This window comes from Lacerta agilis, chromosome 16 (genome assembly GCF_009819535.1).
Source record: "Lacerta agilis isolate rLacAgi1 chromosome 16, rLacAgi1.pri, whole genome shotgun sequence".
Lineage (NCBI taxonomy): Eukaryota > Metazoa > Chordata > Lepidosauria > Squamata > Lacertidae > Lacerta > Lacerta agilis.
In genome coordinates this window covers 6,064,221-6,079,532 of record NC_046327.1, presented here as the reverse complement: position 1 = coordinate 6,079,532, position 15,312 = coordinate 6,064,221, and the positions used below count along the sequence as shown (strand labels likewise).

Below are 15,312 nucleotides of genomic sequence, written 5' to 3'. Positions count from 1 at the left end.
CCCACCTAGCAGTTTGAAAGCACGTCAAAGTGCAAGTAGATAAATAGGTACCACTCCAGCGGGAAGGTAAACGCCGTTTCCGTGCACTGCTCTGGTTCACCAGAAGCGGCTTAGTCATGCTGGCCTCATGACCGGAAGCTGTACACCGGCTCTCTTGGCCAGTAAAGTGAGATGAGCGCCGCAACCCCTGTCGGACATGACTGGACCTAATGGCCAGGGATCCCTTTACCTTTACCTATGGCAGTCTTATACTGACCTGCACATTGCCCCAATCCAGCTGCATGCAGCAATTTGTGTGGTTATCCATCCCCAGCAAACATTGAGCATCTACAAAAAGAAATAACAGCTGGCTTTATTGTATGCGACTCTTTAATCTATTAAATATTGTGCATTATTCATCCTTGCCTTTCTACCCAAAAAATGAGTAATAGAAAAAGGACCAAAGGCAGAAAGGGTCCTGTGTTCTCCTGATTCATGTCCCAGAGAGCTTTTAAAAATAAAAATAAAATAGAGAGAAAATAAGATGTGTATTATAAATAATGCAGACTATTTGCATTGCAAAAAGACCTCCAGCCGCTAAGCCTTTGAAGGGCCTACATCAGAAGCAGCATGAAAGCAGTCGGCATCAATGACTCACGTGAAACCTGTAGGGCTTTAGCACCAATAAATAGTATTAAGAAATGCCCCAGGTCTGCAAAATCAATACATTCTAACCCAATTAATGATATATTAACTAATACGAGTCTTACAAATAAAAATGCAGTGTGAGTACTTTTAAGTCGGGCCTGTTTCTGAGCAGACTACCTGTCATATTCTGGCAACTCTGGAGTTGTCCATTGGATTCGTGACAGTAAGACTTAGTGTGACTCCAAGTAACCTCAAGGGAAAAACCAATACAGTAGTCAGCAGCTCACTCCTAGTTGCAAAACTTTAGCTGATCCTCAAAAAAAACAAAACAGGGCTTTTAGAGGAGAAAAACCAGAAAAATATTTTTTTTTTCTTGTTTCCTCCTCTAAAAAGAAGGTGCACCCTATGGTCTGGTGCGCCCTATGGAGCGAAAAATACGGTATATTCTGCACATCCTTGAGGGAGAACCTCTTATCAAACTCGTGTGAAGCACAGCGTCTAATGCGGAACGAATCTGAGCACTGTGTCACACTCACAATACCCAGAAAACATCCACTCTGTTCCACCAATATCAAGAGAGAGCCAGTTTGGTGTAGTGGTTAAGAGCGGCAGACTCGTAATCTGGGGAACCGGGTTCGCGTCTCCGCTCCTCCACATGCAGCTGCTGGGTGACCTTGGGCTAGTCACACTTCTCTGAAGTCTCTCGGCCCCACTCACCTCACAGAGTGTTTGTTGTGGGGGAGGAAGGGAAAGGAGAATGTTAGCCGCTTTGAGACTCCTTCGGGTAGTAAAGAGTGGGATATCAAATCCAAACTCTTCTTCTTCTTCTTCTGAAGCCAGTAATTGGGTGGATGTGGACCAGTAAATTGAAACTGGATCCAAATCACAGAGATTCACCTGGCTGGGTGGGTCCCAGGTCCAGAATATTTTGTGTTGTGTTGTGTTGTGGTGATGTGATGTGATGTTATGTTATTATTTTTATTGCTTAGTCATTTAGTCGTGTCCGACTCTTCGTGACCCCATGGACCAGAGCACGTCAGCCACCCCTATCCTTCACTGCCTCCCGCATTTTGGCCAAACCCATGCCAGTCGCTTCGAGAACACTGTCCAACCATCTCATCCTCTGTCGTCCCCTTCTCCTTGTGCCCTCCATCTTTCCCAGCATCAGGGTCTTTTCCAGGGAGTCTTCTCTCCTCATGAGGTGGCCAAAGTACTGGAGCCTCAGCTTCAGGATCTGCCCTTCCAGTGAGCACTCAGGCCTGATTTCCTTCAGAATGGATAGGTCTGATCTTCTTGCAGTCCATGGGACTCTCAAGAGTCTCCTCCAGCACCATAATTCAAAAGCATCAATTCTTCGGCGATCAGCCTTCTTTATGGTCCAGCTCTCACTTCCGTACATTACTACTGGGAAAACCATAGCTTTAACTATATGGACCTTTGTCGGCAAGGTGATGTCTCTGCTTTTTAAGATGCTGTCTAGTTTGTCACTGCTTTCCTCCCAGGAAGCAGACGTCTTTTAATTTCATGACTGCCGTCACCATATGCAGTGATCATGGAACCCAAGAAAGTCAAATCTCCCACTGCCTCCATTTCTTCCCCTTCTATTTGCCAGAAGGTGATTATTATTAACCTACTGAAAAAGATTGAAGTAGGTCAAACATTGAATCCACTAGAGGGCAGCAGTGCATATGCATGTTCTTCTGTATACATATTTATAGCATGTTTCAGCAAATGTAAGACCTACTTTTTCCTAACTGTGCCAAGTACCGGTATTTCTCTGACATTATTTCAATAATCCTGAATTTACAGAAACTCTGTAAAAAAAATAAGCCAATATTACCTACAGTGAAAAAGTCAATGTTGTGCTTTCCTGATGCTGTTAGACTCCCAGCATGGCTTAAGTCCAGGGATGACAAGAGTTGTAGTTCGGCAACATCTGGAATGCACCCTGTTGGTGACAGCTGGGTAGAGTGTTGGACTAAGGCCTAGGATGTGGGAATGTTAAGGAGAGTATGAAAGGATATATAGAATATGTATTATCCTTCCTTCACTCACGCTGGTGGCTGGTGTAGCAGAGCAGATTCCCCTCAATATCACAGGAAGCTAGTTTGCAGATTCGTTTGAATCTCTTTAGTTAAGCAATCCAGGGGCATTGCAAGGGGGGCGGGGGGCGGGCCGCCCCTAGTTCCAGGGGAGAGGGGGGTGACACTTTGGCCAGCCCCTCCCACCCCGCCCCGCTGGGCAGCCCCGAACGGAGGCATGTCGCCTTTCCCCCCTTCCAGTGGCTATTTTTCGGCAGGGGGTGGGCCAGCAAGGAGGGGGTGTCACGCTGGCATGACACCCCCTCTTTGCTGGCCCATCCCCGCCGAAAAAACCGCTGGGAGGGGGGGAAAGGAAGCAGAGCAGGCGCATCCAAGCGCCTGTTCTGCTTCTCTTTTTCCCCTTTCCGCCGCTTTTTTCAGTGGGGGGGGCGGGCCAGCGAGGGGGGGTGTCACGCTTGTCACCCCCTCCTCGCTGGCCACCACCCCCCGCTAAAAAAAAGCCACGGGAAGGGGGGAATTCCCCCTTTCTGCATCCACGTGCGTCGTGACATCACGACGACGTCACGGCGCACGCACCATGCCCCTCCCCCAGGGGGGTGCCTCTGCACTGCCGCTGCCCCCAGCAGCACAGAGGCTTGCTACGCCACTGAAGCAATCCAATATGGCTTGCCCAGATGGATCATTCCTGGTGTCTCCTTTCGATCCCTCTTAAATGAATAAAGACACAAGAGTCATTCCTTGAAAGTAACAAGAATTTTACTCACATTTCAGTTCACAGTTTGATCCCAGAAAGGCAGGCTTTACTTAGTGGTTACACAAACAATGAGTTCATCTCATATGGAGATTGAGCTCATGTGCTGCTAGCTGAGAGCCAGCAGACAGCAAAGTTACATGAAGATAACAAAATGGCTGCAGGAGAGCAACATGGCAGCAAAAGAGCAGCAAGCAAGCGAGAGACGACAAGACTGATAAAATGGCTATGTGACTTGGCTCTTTTATGGAGTCAGCCAGGGCCACATCCATCTCCCAGATCACATGCAGGGGGGGGGGTTGCTCCAGACCAGTGGAACGGGAAGTTACACCGACTGGATGTCCCCCTGCCTGTGCCCACTCTAGGGAAATAAGGAATGTTGCATTTGATTGTTCCAATGGATTACATCCCCACATAGGAGACCAAAGAATAAATCAACCACTCAGCCACGAAACTCGCTGGCTGACCTGGGACAGTCACCTTCTCTCTGGCAAGCCTACCTTACAGGGCTGTCAGGTTGATAAAATGGGGAAAGGCAACAAACTGTGCCACCTTGAGCTCCTTGCAGGAAAGACGAGGTCTAACCATAGGAAATAAATAAAATATATTCCCGTGTTGCAGCTGGGGGCTCAGGCTGACAGGGTAACCTGACAAAATGAATTCAGTGGCTGAAGACTTCCTGGCTACTAATTAAGGTGCTCATCCAGTATTCTGTACCAGATAAACCTTACAAGGAAGGAAACCTACTTTGCCTAGAAACCACCTAGTGCCAAGAATGAATGGAATGTGTCCTGTTCCGTAGTGCATCCTCTGCTTTCACTGTCCCACGTTCTCTAACCTGGTGCTGCTCCCCTTTCCAGCTATTTGCCGGTTCCCGTGTCAGAATGGCGGCGTCTGTGAGAGACCAAATGTGTGTTCTTGCCCAGATGGATGGATGGGGCGTCTCTGTGAAGAGCGTATGTACCTTTATTATTATTTTTTTAAAAAATCTGTGTGTGCTACCCACCTTAAGCACTTGAAATTACAGTCGTACCTTGGAAGTCAACAGCTTAGTTCCTGAACATTTTGGCACCCGAACGTTGCAAACCTGGAAGTGACTGTTCCTGGTTGCGGACTGTTTTTGGAAGCTGAACGTCTGACGGGACTTCCGCAGCTTCCGGTTGACTTCAGGAGCTTCCTGCAGCCAATCAGAAGCCGTGATTTGGTTTTCGAACGTTCGGGAAGTTGAACAGACTTCCGGAACGGGTTCCATTTTACTTCCAAGGTCGTCTTCTTTCTTTGGCGATCCCTCGTAGCCGAGTAAGATTGTATTCCATAAACATGGTTTTAACAATGAGTCTGTAAGTGGCTGTGGAGGCCAATTCTGGATCCACACGTCCTTCCACAGTGGGGACATTGGTTTCCTGGCGGGAGTTGATCACAGTGAGGGTTCACCAATCGTGCCTTCCTCTTAGCACGTTTCTCCCTTTCGTCCTGAGTTTGAGTGTCTTCAAAGCCCATGACACCTTTGGTAAAGGTTGTTCTCCAACTGGAGCACTTGCAGGCCAGTGTTTCCCAATTGTTGGTGTTTATACTACATTTTTTTTAGGATTTGCCTTGAAACAGTCTTTAAACCTCTTTTGTTGACCACCAGCATTACACTTTCCATTTTTAAGTTCGGAATAGAGTAGTTGCTTTGGAAAACGATAATCATACGACTGTATGCATCCTAAATTTCCGTCCACATTACTGGCCTTTTCAGTGCTTGTCAGAATCAGTCCAGAATAGTGAAAAGTTAAATCTTCCACGGAGAAGTTTGGACTCCCATCTCCTCACTATCCTGTATCATTATTGGTTCGTGCCAATCATGCATCCCTCAGCGATGGTCATCTATCTACAGCAAAACCCTAGAAATAACCCATCTCTAAGGAAATACTGGGACGCAGGTGGCGCTGTAGGTTAAACCACAGAGCCTAGGGCTTGCTGATCAGAAGGTCGGCGGTTCGAATCTCCACGACGGCGTGAGCTCCCGCTGCTCGGTCCCTGCTCCTGCCAACCTAGCAGTTCGAAAGCGCGTCATAGTGCAAGTAGATAAATAGGTACAGCTCCAGCGGGAAGGTAAATGGCGTTTCCGTGCGCTGCTCTGGTTCACCAGAAGCGGCTTAGTCATGCTGGCCACATGACCTGGAAGCTGTACGCCGGCTCCATCGGCCAATAAAGTGAAATGAGCGGCGCAATCCCAGAGTCAGACACAGCTGGACCTAATGGTCAGGGGTCCCTTTACCTTTACCTTTAATGAAATACTGAGGCCACAGTCCTATCAACACGCTTACCTTGGAAATAACCCCCATTGAACCCAGTGAGATGTACACCTACGTAGATATTGCACTAAGTAGATATAGCAAACGTAATAAAATGTAGTCGCAAAAGTTCTTCCCTGTCTGCACGCGCCAAGTTCAGATCGTTTGAGATACGCAGAGCAGCAGTGTAAATATTAAAAGGAGCATCCAGTGTACACGATCTTCGTTTGCTAGCGTTTTTTGTAACCAGGTGAACGGATTATACACAAAAGATAAAGAGAGTCTAAACAACTCCGAGCCAGAATTTGCACTTCAGAGAGCGAAAGCCAAGCAGGCAGTTGAAAGAGAACCAAGTCAGGCGCATTCGGTGCTCCAGCTGCCAAAGCAAATGGAAATGACACAGTCTTGTCGGGGCTTTTTCTTTTAAAAGGGTTCGTCCTATATTGCACGGGAAATGCAATGGGCGGTATGGAGCTACGTTTCGCTCAGAGAAGATCCTCTGAAATTAATGAACATGACTAACTGGCTCTGCTAGCAGAAGCCCACGTAAGAATTTCCACCAGTGCAATGCCCCCAGTGCTGGATTTACGTATAAGCTAAAGAAGTTATAGCTTAGGGCCCCACTCTCTTGAGGGCCCCCCAAAAATATAAAGGGAAAAACTGGGTGTACATTTCCAAAATATAAGATAAAAAACAAATAAGAGAGCCAGTGTGGTGTAGTGGTTAAGAGCGGTAGACTCATAATCTGGTGAACCGGGTTCGCGTCTCCGCTCCTCCACATGCAGCTGCTGGGTGACCTTGGGCTAGTCACACTTCTCTGAAGTCTCTCAGCCCCACTCACCTCACAGAGTGTTTGTTGTGGGGGAGGAAGGGAAAGGAGAATGTGAGCCGCTTTGAGACGCCTTCGGGTAGTGATAAAGCGGGATATCAAATCCAAACTCTTCATAAAATAAAACCTACAGGCACCAACAGTGTTTTGTGTTGTGTATGCTCCTATGATGTAAGGAATGGGCCCCGCCTGCTACCCTGCTCCCTAAAATATCACTGGTTTGCTCATTTCTATATATAGGGTGCCTACATTCTGCATGTGCAAATGGCTTTAGATACCTATTAGGTCCATAAATTACCATATAGCATATATTCAACACACAAAAAACAGCGACAATTTGTTGTTGACAAAGGGCAGCAGGACATATAAAGGGCCCCATTACCTTCAGTAGCTTAGGGCCTCATCAACCCTAAATCCGGCCCTGAATGCCGCCCCCCCCCCCTTTGCCTCTCTCCCCCATCCCACCACAATGGTCTACGGGAGTCAGGAGAACACCTGGAACAGTGCAAGGAATGGGAGGAAGAGAGGACATCTTTCCAACAAGCAAGAGGTAATGCTTGCATTGATGGAACATTTGCAAAAGCAAGTCACTGAAATCCTCCGTAATTTTGGTTCATTGATTTCTATAGGTTTGCTGCGATTAAAACTTAAATGGATAACAGCCAACATGTCTTTTCCCCCTGTACAGAAAAATATATATGCCTCTATGCCCATGGTTTAAAGTAACTATTTACATTTACATCTAAAAGCTGCTCTGTTTAGGGAAGCTTTTAATGTTTAATAGAGACCAACTAAGTTTGTTCTTGGTATGAGTTTTCGTGTGCATGCACACGAAAGCTCATACCAAGAACAAACTTAGTTGGTCTCTAAGGTGCTACTGGAAGGAATTTTTTATTTTATTTTGTTTTGGCTATGGCAGACCAACACGGCTACCTACCTGTAAATGTTTAATAGATTACTGTATTTTAACATTCTGTTGGAAGCCGCCCAGAGTGGCTGGGGAAACCCAGCCAGATGGGCGGGGTATAAATATTTATATTTATTATTATTATTATTATTATTATTATTATTATTATTATTATTATCAATTATAAATGTTTAGAAGCTGTTTGATGTTTGCAATCCAAACAAATACAAGTCTTCCAACTTGTATGCTCTATACCGATCGCAAAATTTAGCTTTTCTAATGGAAGTTTCTAAAGCAATATTCTTGATCTGCCTGCCCCCTCCCCATTATGCGTAAACAGATCAGTCAAAGGTGGAGCAGACACACAGCTCTGGCCCATAGCTGTCAACTTTTCCTTTTTTTGCGGGAAATTCCCTTATTCCAGCGCCATTTCCCATTGCAAAAAAAAAGGAAGGTTGACAGCTCTGCTTGCATTTGGCATGTCGCCACTCTTTTCCTTAGCTTAGTGTCGACAGCGATGCTCCGGGACTCCAACACTTAGGGACTGCTTTTGTACTCTTGCAATCTGCCACTGCAATTCACTTTTCAACTCTCTTTTGTAAGGAAAGGAACGGACAGCTGTCTAGATCTATCAAAGTTCATGTTTTCTTCTTCCCCCCCCCCTTTGGCTTGGAATAGTAGTAGCATCCTGGGAGGGAGGCTTAAGAATGCCTTATCTAATGTCATCGCAGTTTGTAAAGGATCTAATGTCAAGGATGCTGCCGGCCGCTGATATCTCATGTGCCGCTTAACTCAAAAAAGAGTTAAAGGTTGCTGATGAAAGTGCAAGTTGGGAATTGTATAAAGACAATGTGATTGAACAGAGTAAGCTGGAGGGAAACGTTTGTAAAACATATGTTTTTTTAAAGCCTGGGCATTTTAGTTCAATCAGGGGCGTTCTTAGCCCCTTGGCTGCCCGGGGCGGGAAGCCAAGAGGCACCCCTGGGGGCAGGGCATCGCAGTGCGTGCATTATGATGTCATGACGCACGCAACGCCCCGCCCCCAGGGGTGCCGGGCGGCTGCTTCGGAAGATTCCCGAAGCCGCCGCCCGCACCCCTTTATGTCGCGTCTGCTCGTGCCTACGTGGGCAGCCGCTGCACGAAGGGGTGCTGGGCAGCAGATTCGGGAGTCTTTGCGGGCTGCAAAGACTCCCGAATCTGCTGCCTGGGCTCCCTTGGCAGAGCGCAAGACGGGGCAGGGAGAGGGACGGGCCAGCAAGGAAGGATGTCCCTCCTCGCTGGCCCGCCCCTTGCCTCCGTGCCGAGCTCCGCCGCTGGAAGGAGGGGCTATTTTCGGCGCTGCCGGGGCGGAGCCGCAGGGGCGGCCAGTGAGGGGGGGGTGACACCCCTCCTTGCTGGCCGCCCCTGCGGCTCCACCCCGGCAGTGCCGAAAATAGCCTAAAAAGTAAAAAAAAAAAAAAAAAAGTAAAAAAAGTAAAAAAAAAAAAAAGCCCAGGGGGCGGGGCTGCTCCCAATGTGTCACCCCCAGCAGGGGCACTGCCCGGGGGCCCCGCCCCCTCCGCCCCCCGCTTGCTACACCCCTGAGTTCAATCATCCCACTTTATGGAAGTGGTTTTTCTGGTCCTAATATTGATGCATTCATTTTCTCTGGTACTTCCCCCCCCCCCCTTTTCCATCTTCTCTTTAGCAATCTGCATCCTGCATTGTCTGAACGGAGGTCGCTGTGTGGCTCCTTACCAGTGTGACTGCCAAGCAGGGTGGACCGGATCCCGTTGCCACCAGGGTAAACCCGTCTCCCTTTGTGCCTCCCGCTATCTAACAGCAACATCTGTTATGCTGATCTGTAATTGTTCCTGGGAAGCTTTGAGGGACGATGTCGTAATCTTATCGTTGCATGCCACCCCAGTATACTGAGACTTCAGGGGTTCCAGGCACCGAGGAGTCTGTGGTGTCTTTATGATATATTGCTTATTTACACACATATGCAACCTGAAGCTTTTGATGAAGGGGCTTACGGCAGCAGCACCCCTAAAGTCACCAGCTTATTCCATGATTGCAGCATCAGCATCCGTTCTCTGCGGCCTTCCTTGCTTTGAAAGCACATCCCAGCTCACCTTCTGTGCTTCCTGGTTACATCACTCCCTAAACTAAGCCCTCATTATCTACAGGGGGTGGGGCTCCAATTATTTACATACCAACACCTTTTTCCTTGAATGCTTTGAACTCCTGATGGTTCATCTCCCCACCCCAGGCAGACACATCTCAAAAGAAGTTTCATCGACACTTGTTGATTCGGCTAGGCTTGCCAAGTCCAAAACACCAACCCAGGAAATGTGCCTCAGCTAATTAGCTTTGACATACATGCTAATTACCGAGGCTTAGAATGCATGCTATGCTTCTTTAGACTCTGATCCTTTGGAAAGACCGACACATAAGCTTAATTAAACATTTTACATTATTATTATAAATGAGTGTTTTTCTTAACTGGTCTTGCAAGGAAAGTTTTCCAGCAAGGATGTTTCCGCAAACACTCGTAGCAGTGTAAACGTTCACAAAGACCATTCAGCTATAAAATCTACGTACAACGTTTCCCAGTTGGTATACCAAGTCACAGGGGTTTTTTTTAAGTGTGTATATTTTTTTTAAGTGAGCTATGATCTCAACCACTGAGCCTCTTGGGCTTGCAATCAGAAAGTCAGCGGTTCAAATCCCCGTGACGGGGTGAGCTCCCGTTGCTCTGTCCCAGCTCCTGCCAACCTAGCAGTTCGAAAGCACACCAGGGCAAGTTGATAAATAGGTACCGGTGCAGCGGGAAGGTAAACGGCGTTTCTGTGCACTCTGACTTCCATCACGGTGTCCCGTTGCGCCAGATTTGGTTTAGTCATGCTGGCCACATGACCTGGAAAAGCTGTCTGTGGACAAAGGCTGGCTCCCTCGGCCTGAAAGCGAGATGAGCGCCTCAACCCTATAGTCACCTTTGACTGGACTTAACCATCCAGGGGTCCTTTACCTTTACCTTTTACCTCAGGTCAAGGTGGTCCAACTTTTCATACCAAGTGGGCTGCAAGAGTACTTTGACACAGAACCAAGGGAGGGGTACACACTGCCTTGTGGGGGGGAGGTGGAATTTGAAGCACACACCCCACAGAGCCCACATGCTGCTTTCTTCCCAAAGCTGGCTAAGTGAGGCACGGGAACTTTGGGAAGGAGACTTGAGGGCCCTGTAGGCCCTAGAGCCCTCCCACCTCCTTCCCAAAACTGGGAAATCGCTAACTAGGCTTTGGGAAGGAGGCAGGAAGACATGGGGGTCCTACCAGAGGCCTCGCACCTCCTTCCCCAAACCCAGCGCCTTGCTTACATGGCTTTGGGAAGGCAGCGGGAGGGCTAGGGGGGCATCAAATGTCACTGAGGGTCGCCAAAAATGCCTTGAGAGCCACCCTTTGGACTCCCCCCTGGTTTAAGTGCACACTTGAAATAATTTTAAAGGTAAAGGGACCTGGCCATTAGGTCCAGTCATGGACAACTCTGGGGTTGTGGCGCTCATCTCGCTTTACTGGCCGAGGGAGCCGGCGTACAGCTTCCGGGTCACGTGGCCAGCATGACAAAGCCGCTTCTGGCAAACCAGAGCAGCGCACGGAAACGCCGTTTACCTTCCCGCTGGAGCGGTACCTATTTATCTACTTGCACTTTTGATGTTCTTTTGAACTGCTAGGTGGGCAGGAGCTGGGACCGAGCAACGGGAGCTCACCCTGTGGCGGGGATTCGAACCGCCGACCTTCTGATCGGCAAGCCCTAGGCTCTGTGGTTTAACCCCCAGCACCACCTGCGTCTTTAAGCATACTTTAAAAATGTAAATGTGTGTCACAAACTCACGAGGGTCGCAGTTGAATGTATTTGCCCTCCGTTTCCAAATCTGTAATATTTGAGGCATCCATTATGTATTGTCTTGAGACGATTGTGCCAATGTTTTTTTTAAAAAAAATAAACTCCTTAATTAGGACTTGCAGTTTGTCTTTGGTTGCAGTCCTATGAGGTGTAAGCCCCGAGGGAAAAACTGTTGGACTTCTAAGTAAACAGTCATAGGATTGCAGTCTCAGTTATTTGTTCTGATCAGACCTAGTTTTTGTGTCTCAGATTTAACAGGAAATGCTAGGGTTATATCTCTCTGCCCATTTTCCGGACAATTAAATAGCTAGCTCAGTGAAACCACTATAGCTATCACATGGCTATTTGGGCACTATTCCTACTGAGTGAGATTAGTTCCTTAATTATTTGTCCCTTATAGTTCAGCTACATGCTGTTCCTTATAGTATCACAGTTTTCACAGAGTTTCTGCCCCTTTCCCTTCTTTACATCCACGTTCAGTTATCAATAAACAGAGAAGTCCTTATCAAATCATTGCATTTTTCAACTATTTGTTTTCTGTACCTTTCTCTCTCTTTTTTTTTTTAAAAAAAAATCCCCCATTCCCTATTTTCTGGGTTATAAGAACCGAGATGGATTCCGCACATGCAGGTTTAGAGAATTGGTTTAAAATGTATGTTTCTGGAAACAAAAAAACAACAGCTGACTTTTGCTGTCATGATCCCTTCACGTCTGTCAGGCACTTCGGATCCCTTTAATCTGCAGCCGTCACAATAAGTTTGCGCCATAGATAAATAAGCCCTATTTTGCATGTGCAAATTCATCCTCAGCCTATGTGTAAATATTTTCTGTTCTCAAGGAACGAAAGTCGGGTGACACGGCGGGGAGCTCTGGTAGAAACCTCCCTGAAGTTTGTCACGATTCCTGCCTTACTTTTCTGAAGAAAGGGTTTGGGGAAAAAGCGGGTGGGTGGTTCCTTCTCTCTTTTTCAGCAGCCAAAAGAAGAAAAGGACAATGCATGAGAAAAAGCGAAGCAGTGCAGAGAGAGGCTGAGGCCTATGCCAACAATGGAAATGTACAGGTGAAACTCGAAAAAGTAGAATATTGTGAAAAGGTTCGTTTCTTTCAGTAATTCAACTTACAAGGTGAAACTAATATATGAGATAGACTCATGACATGCAAAGCGAGATATGTCAAGCCTCTATTTCTTCTAGTTGTGATGATTATGGCGTACAGCTGATGAGAACCCCAAATTAACAATTTCAACTTTGGGGTTCTCATCAGCTGTACGCCATAATCATCACATTTATAACAAGCAAAGGCTTGACATATCTCGCTTTGCATGTCATGAGTCTATCTCATATATTAAACTCCAGTAGCTAATGAAAACAATTGCTTACATAAATGGACTTTTCCACCATATTCTAATTTTTCGAGTTTCACCTGTACATATGGGAAGACATAGGAATAAAGAGGCAGAGCTATGAAGGGCAAACTGGTCGCTTCCACTAGCCACTGGAAGTTCCTCCCTAGATCTCCATTTGTTTTGCGTCCACATGAACAGAACAAAAACCAGTGGAGTTTTCAAAACTGATGTACGGAATCCTTCCATTTGTTTATTACTATTTTTAAAAGACACATCTGCTTGCATTATCATTGCAAGCCATGCAGTTAAACTGGCTGAAAACTTGCTCGGTTGCAAACGGTTATGTGTAAGCAATTATACCAGCCGCAATGTAAACTGGGACGGCTAGCCAGCGTCTTCCCCCCCTCCCAGATGTTGTTGGGACTACAACACCCATCATCCAGTGTGGCCCTTCAACATCTGGAAGGCCCGCGGGTTAGCCACCCGTGATGCAAACAAATGCTAATGTGGATCTGTGGTCTTCTAATAACACAGCTGTCTGCAAGTCTCCATGCTTAAATGGTGGGAAATGCATACGACCAGATCGGTGCCATTGCTCTTCACCTTGGACTGGACACGACTGCTCTAGGTATGTATGTAGTTTTGGTTTAAGAGTTTCGTCCCAAATTCTGGCCTCTCTGTCCTTTGAAATAAATACACACGGCCACTTACAACGGGGCTGGAGAATGTAGAATCATAGAATCCTAGAATTGTTGAGTTGGAAGGCACCCCAAGGGTTATTGAGTCCAAGCCCCTGGCAATGCAGGAATCTCAGCTAAAGCATCCAGGACAGGTGGCCATTCAACCTCTGCTTAGAAACCTCCAAGGAAGGAGAGTCCACCAAGGGAGATGGTTCCACCGTAGAACAGCTTGGGAGCTGAATGCGGCCCTCTGGACCTCTTTCTTTGACCCTTGGAACTCCTCCCCAGCCTCACTTCCAGGCCCAACACCTTGATCACCCTATTTTGCACCCAAGTGTTTTTGCCTGGCTGGAATGCATGCCAGTGTGGTGTAGTGGTTAAGAGCGGCAGTCCCGTAATCTGGTGAACCGGGTTCGCTTCCCCGCTCCTCCACATGCAGCTGCTGGGTGACCTTGGGCTAGTCACACTTCTCTGAAGTCTCTCAGCCCCACTCACTTCACAGAGGGTTTGTTGTGGGAGAGGAAGGGAAAGGAGAATGTGAGCCGCTTTGAGACTCCTTCGGGTAGTGATAAAGCGGGATATCAAATCCGGAGAGTGGCAACATGAGAACGGGGCCTTCTCTGCAGTGGCTCCCCATCTGTGGAATGCTCTCCTGAGGGAAGTTCTCCTGGTGCCTTCATTACACACCTTTAGGCAGTAGGCAAAAATGTTCCTTTTTAACCAGGCCTTTGGTTGTTCTGTTTGACATACTATACCCTTTTAATATGTGTCTCTTTTCGGGGGGGGGGGGCGTTATGGGTTGTTGTTTTTATTCTGATTATATATGTTGTGAACTTTTCTGTGAACTGCCCTGAGACCTCTGGGTGCAGGGCGGTATATAAACTTAATAATAATAATAATAATAATAATAATAATAATAATAATAATAATAATTTCCAGTAGCACCTTAGAGACCAACTGAGTTTGTTCTTGGTATGAGCTTTCGTGTGCATGCACACTTCTTCAGATACGACTATGGCAGACCAACACGGCTACCCACCTGTAATAATAATAATAATAATAATAATAATAATAATGGCAGACATCTTCCCTCGCATGTAATGATCTGTCGCTAATAATGAACCTGTCTTTTTGTCTTGTTCCTTATGTGCTAATCTAGGAAAAGGAAATCTGGATTCCACCACTTTTAACACGAACTCTGGACATTCCATGTCTGATCCAGCACACCCTGGTATTTTACAGGCATTGTAAAATCGAACCCAGTGCAGGGTTTGTTTGTTCGTTTTTAAAAACAACAACGTGTTTGAGTTTTTTAAATGTTCTTTTTAAAATTTTGTATGATGTTTTCTTAATACTTTTTTATTTTGAAAAGAACCACCTTTTTCACATGCGGAAGTGTTATCGTATATGCTGCTGTCAGCACACACAAATGTACAAACCATGTTGTCGACTGAGAGTATTTTTTAATTATTGTTGCAAATCCTCGAGCGTAAGTTGTGCCCTGTCATTCTCTGGTTCACACACAGCACACAAACTTGTCCGTCCCCCAATTTCCGAAAGCAGTTTTTCATGTGGCATGGAAACCCTACTGTTTGAAAGAGACAAATCCATCTCCCAACCTCCCACAACAGAGAATGAATTGTGTGATTCTTTCAGACCTGACCATCACAATAATAACACACACACACACACACACACACACACACACACACACACACGATTAGCTCTGGTGTGAAGCAACACATTATCACTTTACTGTAGAGTTATTGCTTACATATTTAAAACACACACACACACACACACACACACACACACACACACACGTATTGTGGTGGTGCTTGGTTGCCGTTCAATTCAGAATTAAATAAGCAAAAAGGGACCCAGGTGCCGATCTAGGGCTTGCTGATCAGAAGGTAGGCGATTCAAATCCCTGCCACGGGGTGAGCTCCCGTTGTTCGGTCCCAGCT

The 15,312-nt window shown here is 46.7% G+C and overlaps 1 protein-coding gene across 1 annotated transcript in view; it reads left to right on the top strand.

Annotated features, from left to right (window-relative positions):
* SVEP1 (sushi, von Willebrand factor type A, EGF and pentraxin domain containing 1) overlaps positions 1 to 14,784 on the top strand; it is a 130,202-nt gene extending 115,418 nt beyond the window's left edge. The window contains exons 47-50 of the mRNA XM_033173957.1: positions 4,281 to 4,376; positions 9,123 to 9,218; positions 13,200 to 13,293; positions 14,505 to 14,784. Of these exons, the coding sequence (XP_033029848.1) occupies positions 4,281 to 4,376; positions 9,123 to 9,218; positions 13,200 to 13,293; positions 14,505 to 14,535 (317 nt within the window). The 3' untranslated portion in view covers positions 14,536 to 14,784. The remainder of the gene's footprint in view (positions 1 to 4,280; positions 4,377 to 9,122; positions 9,219 to 13,199; positions 13,294 to 14,504) is intronic.
* The last annotated feature ends 528 nt before the right edge of the window (positions 14,785 to 15,312 follow it).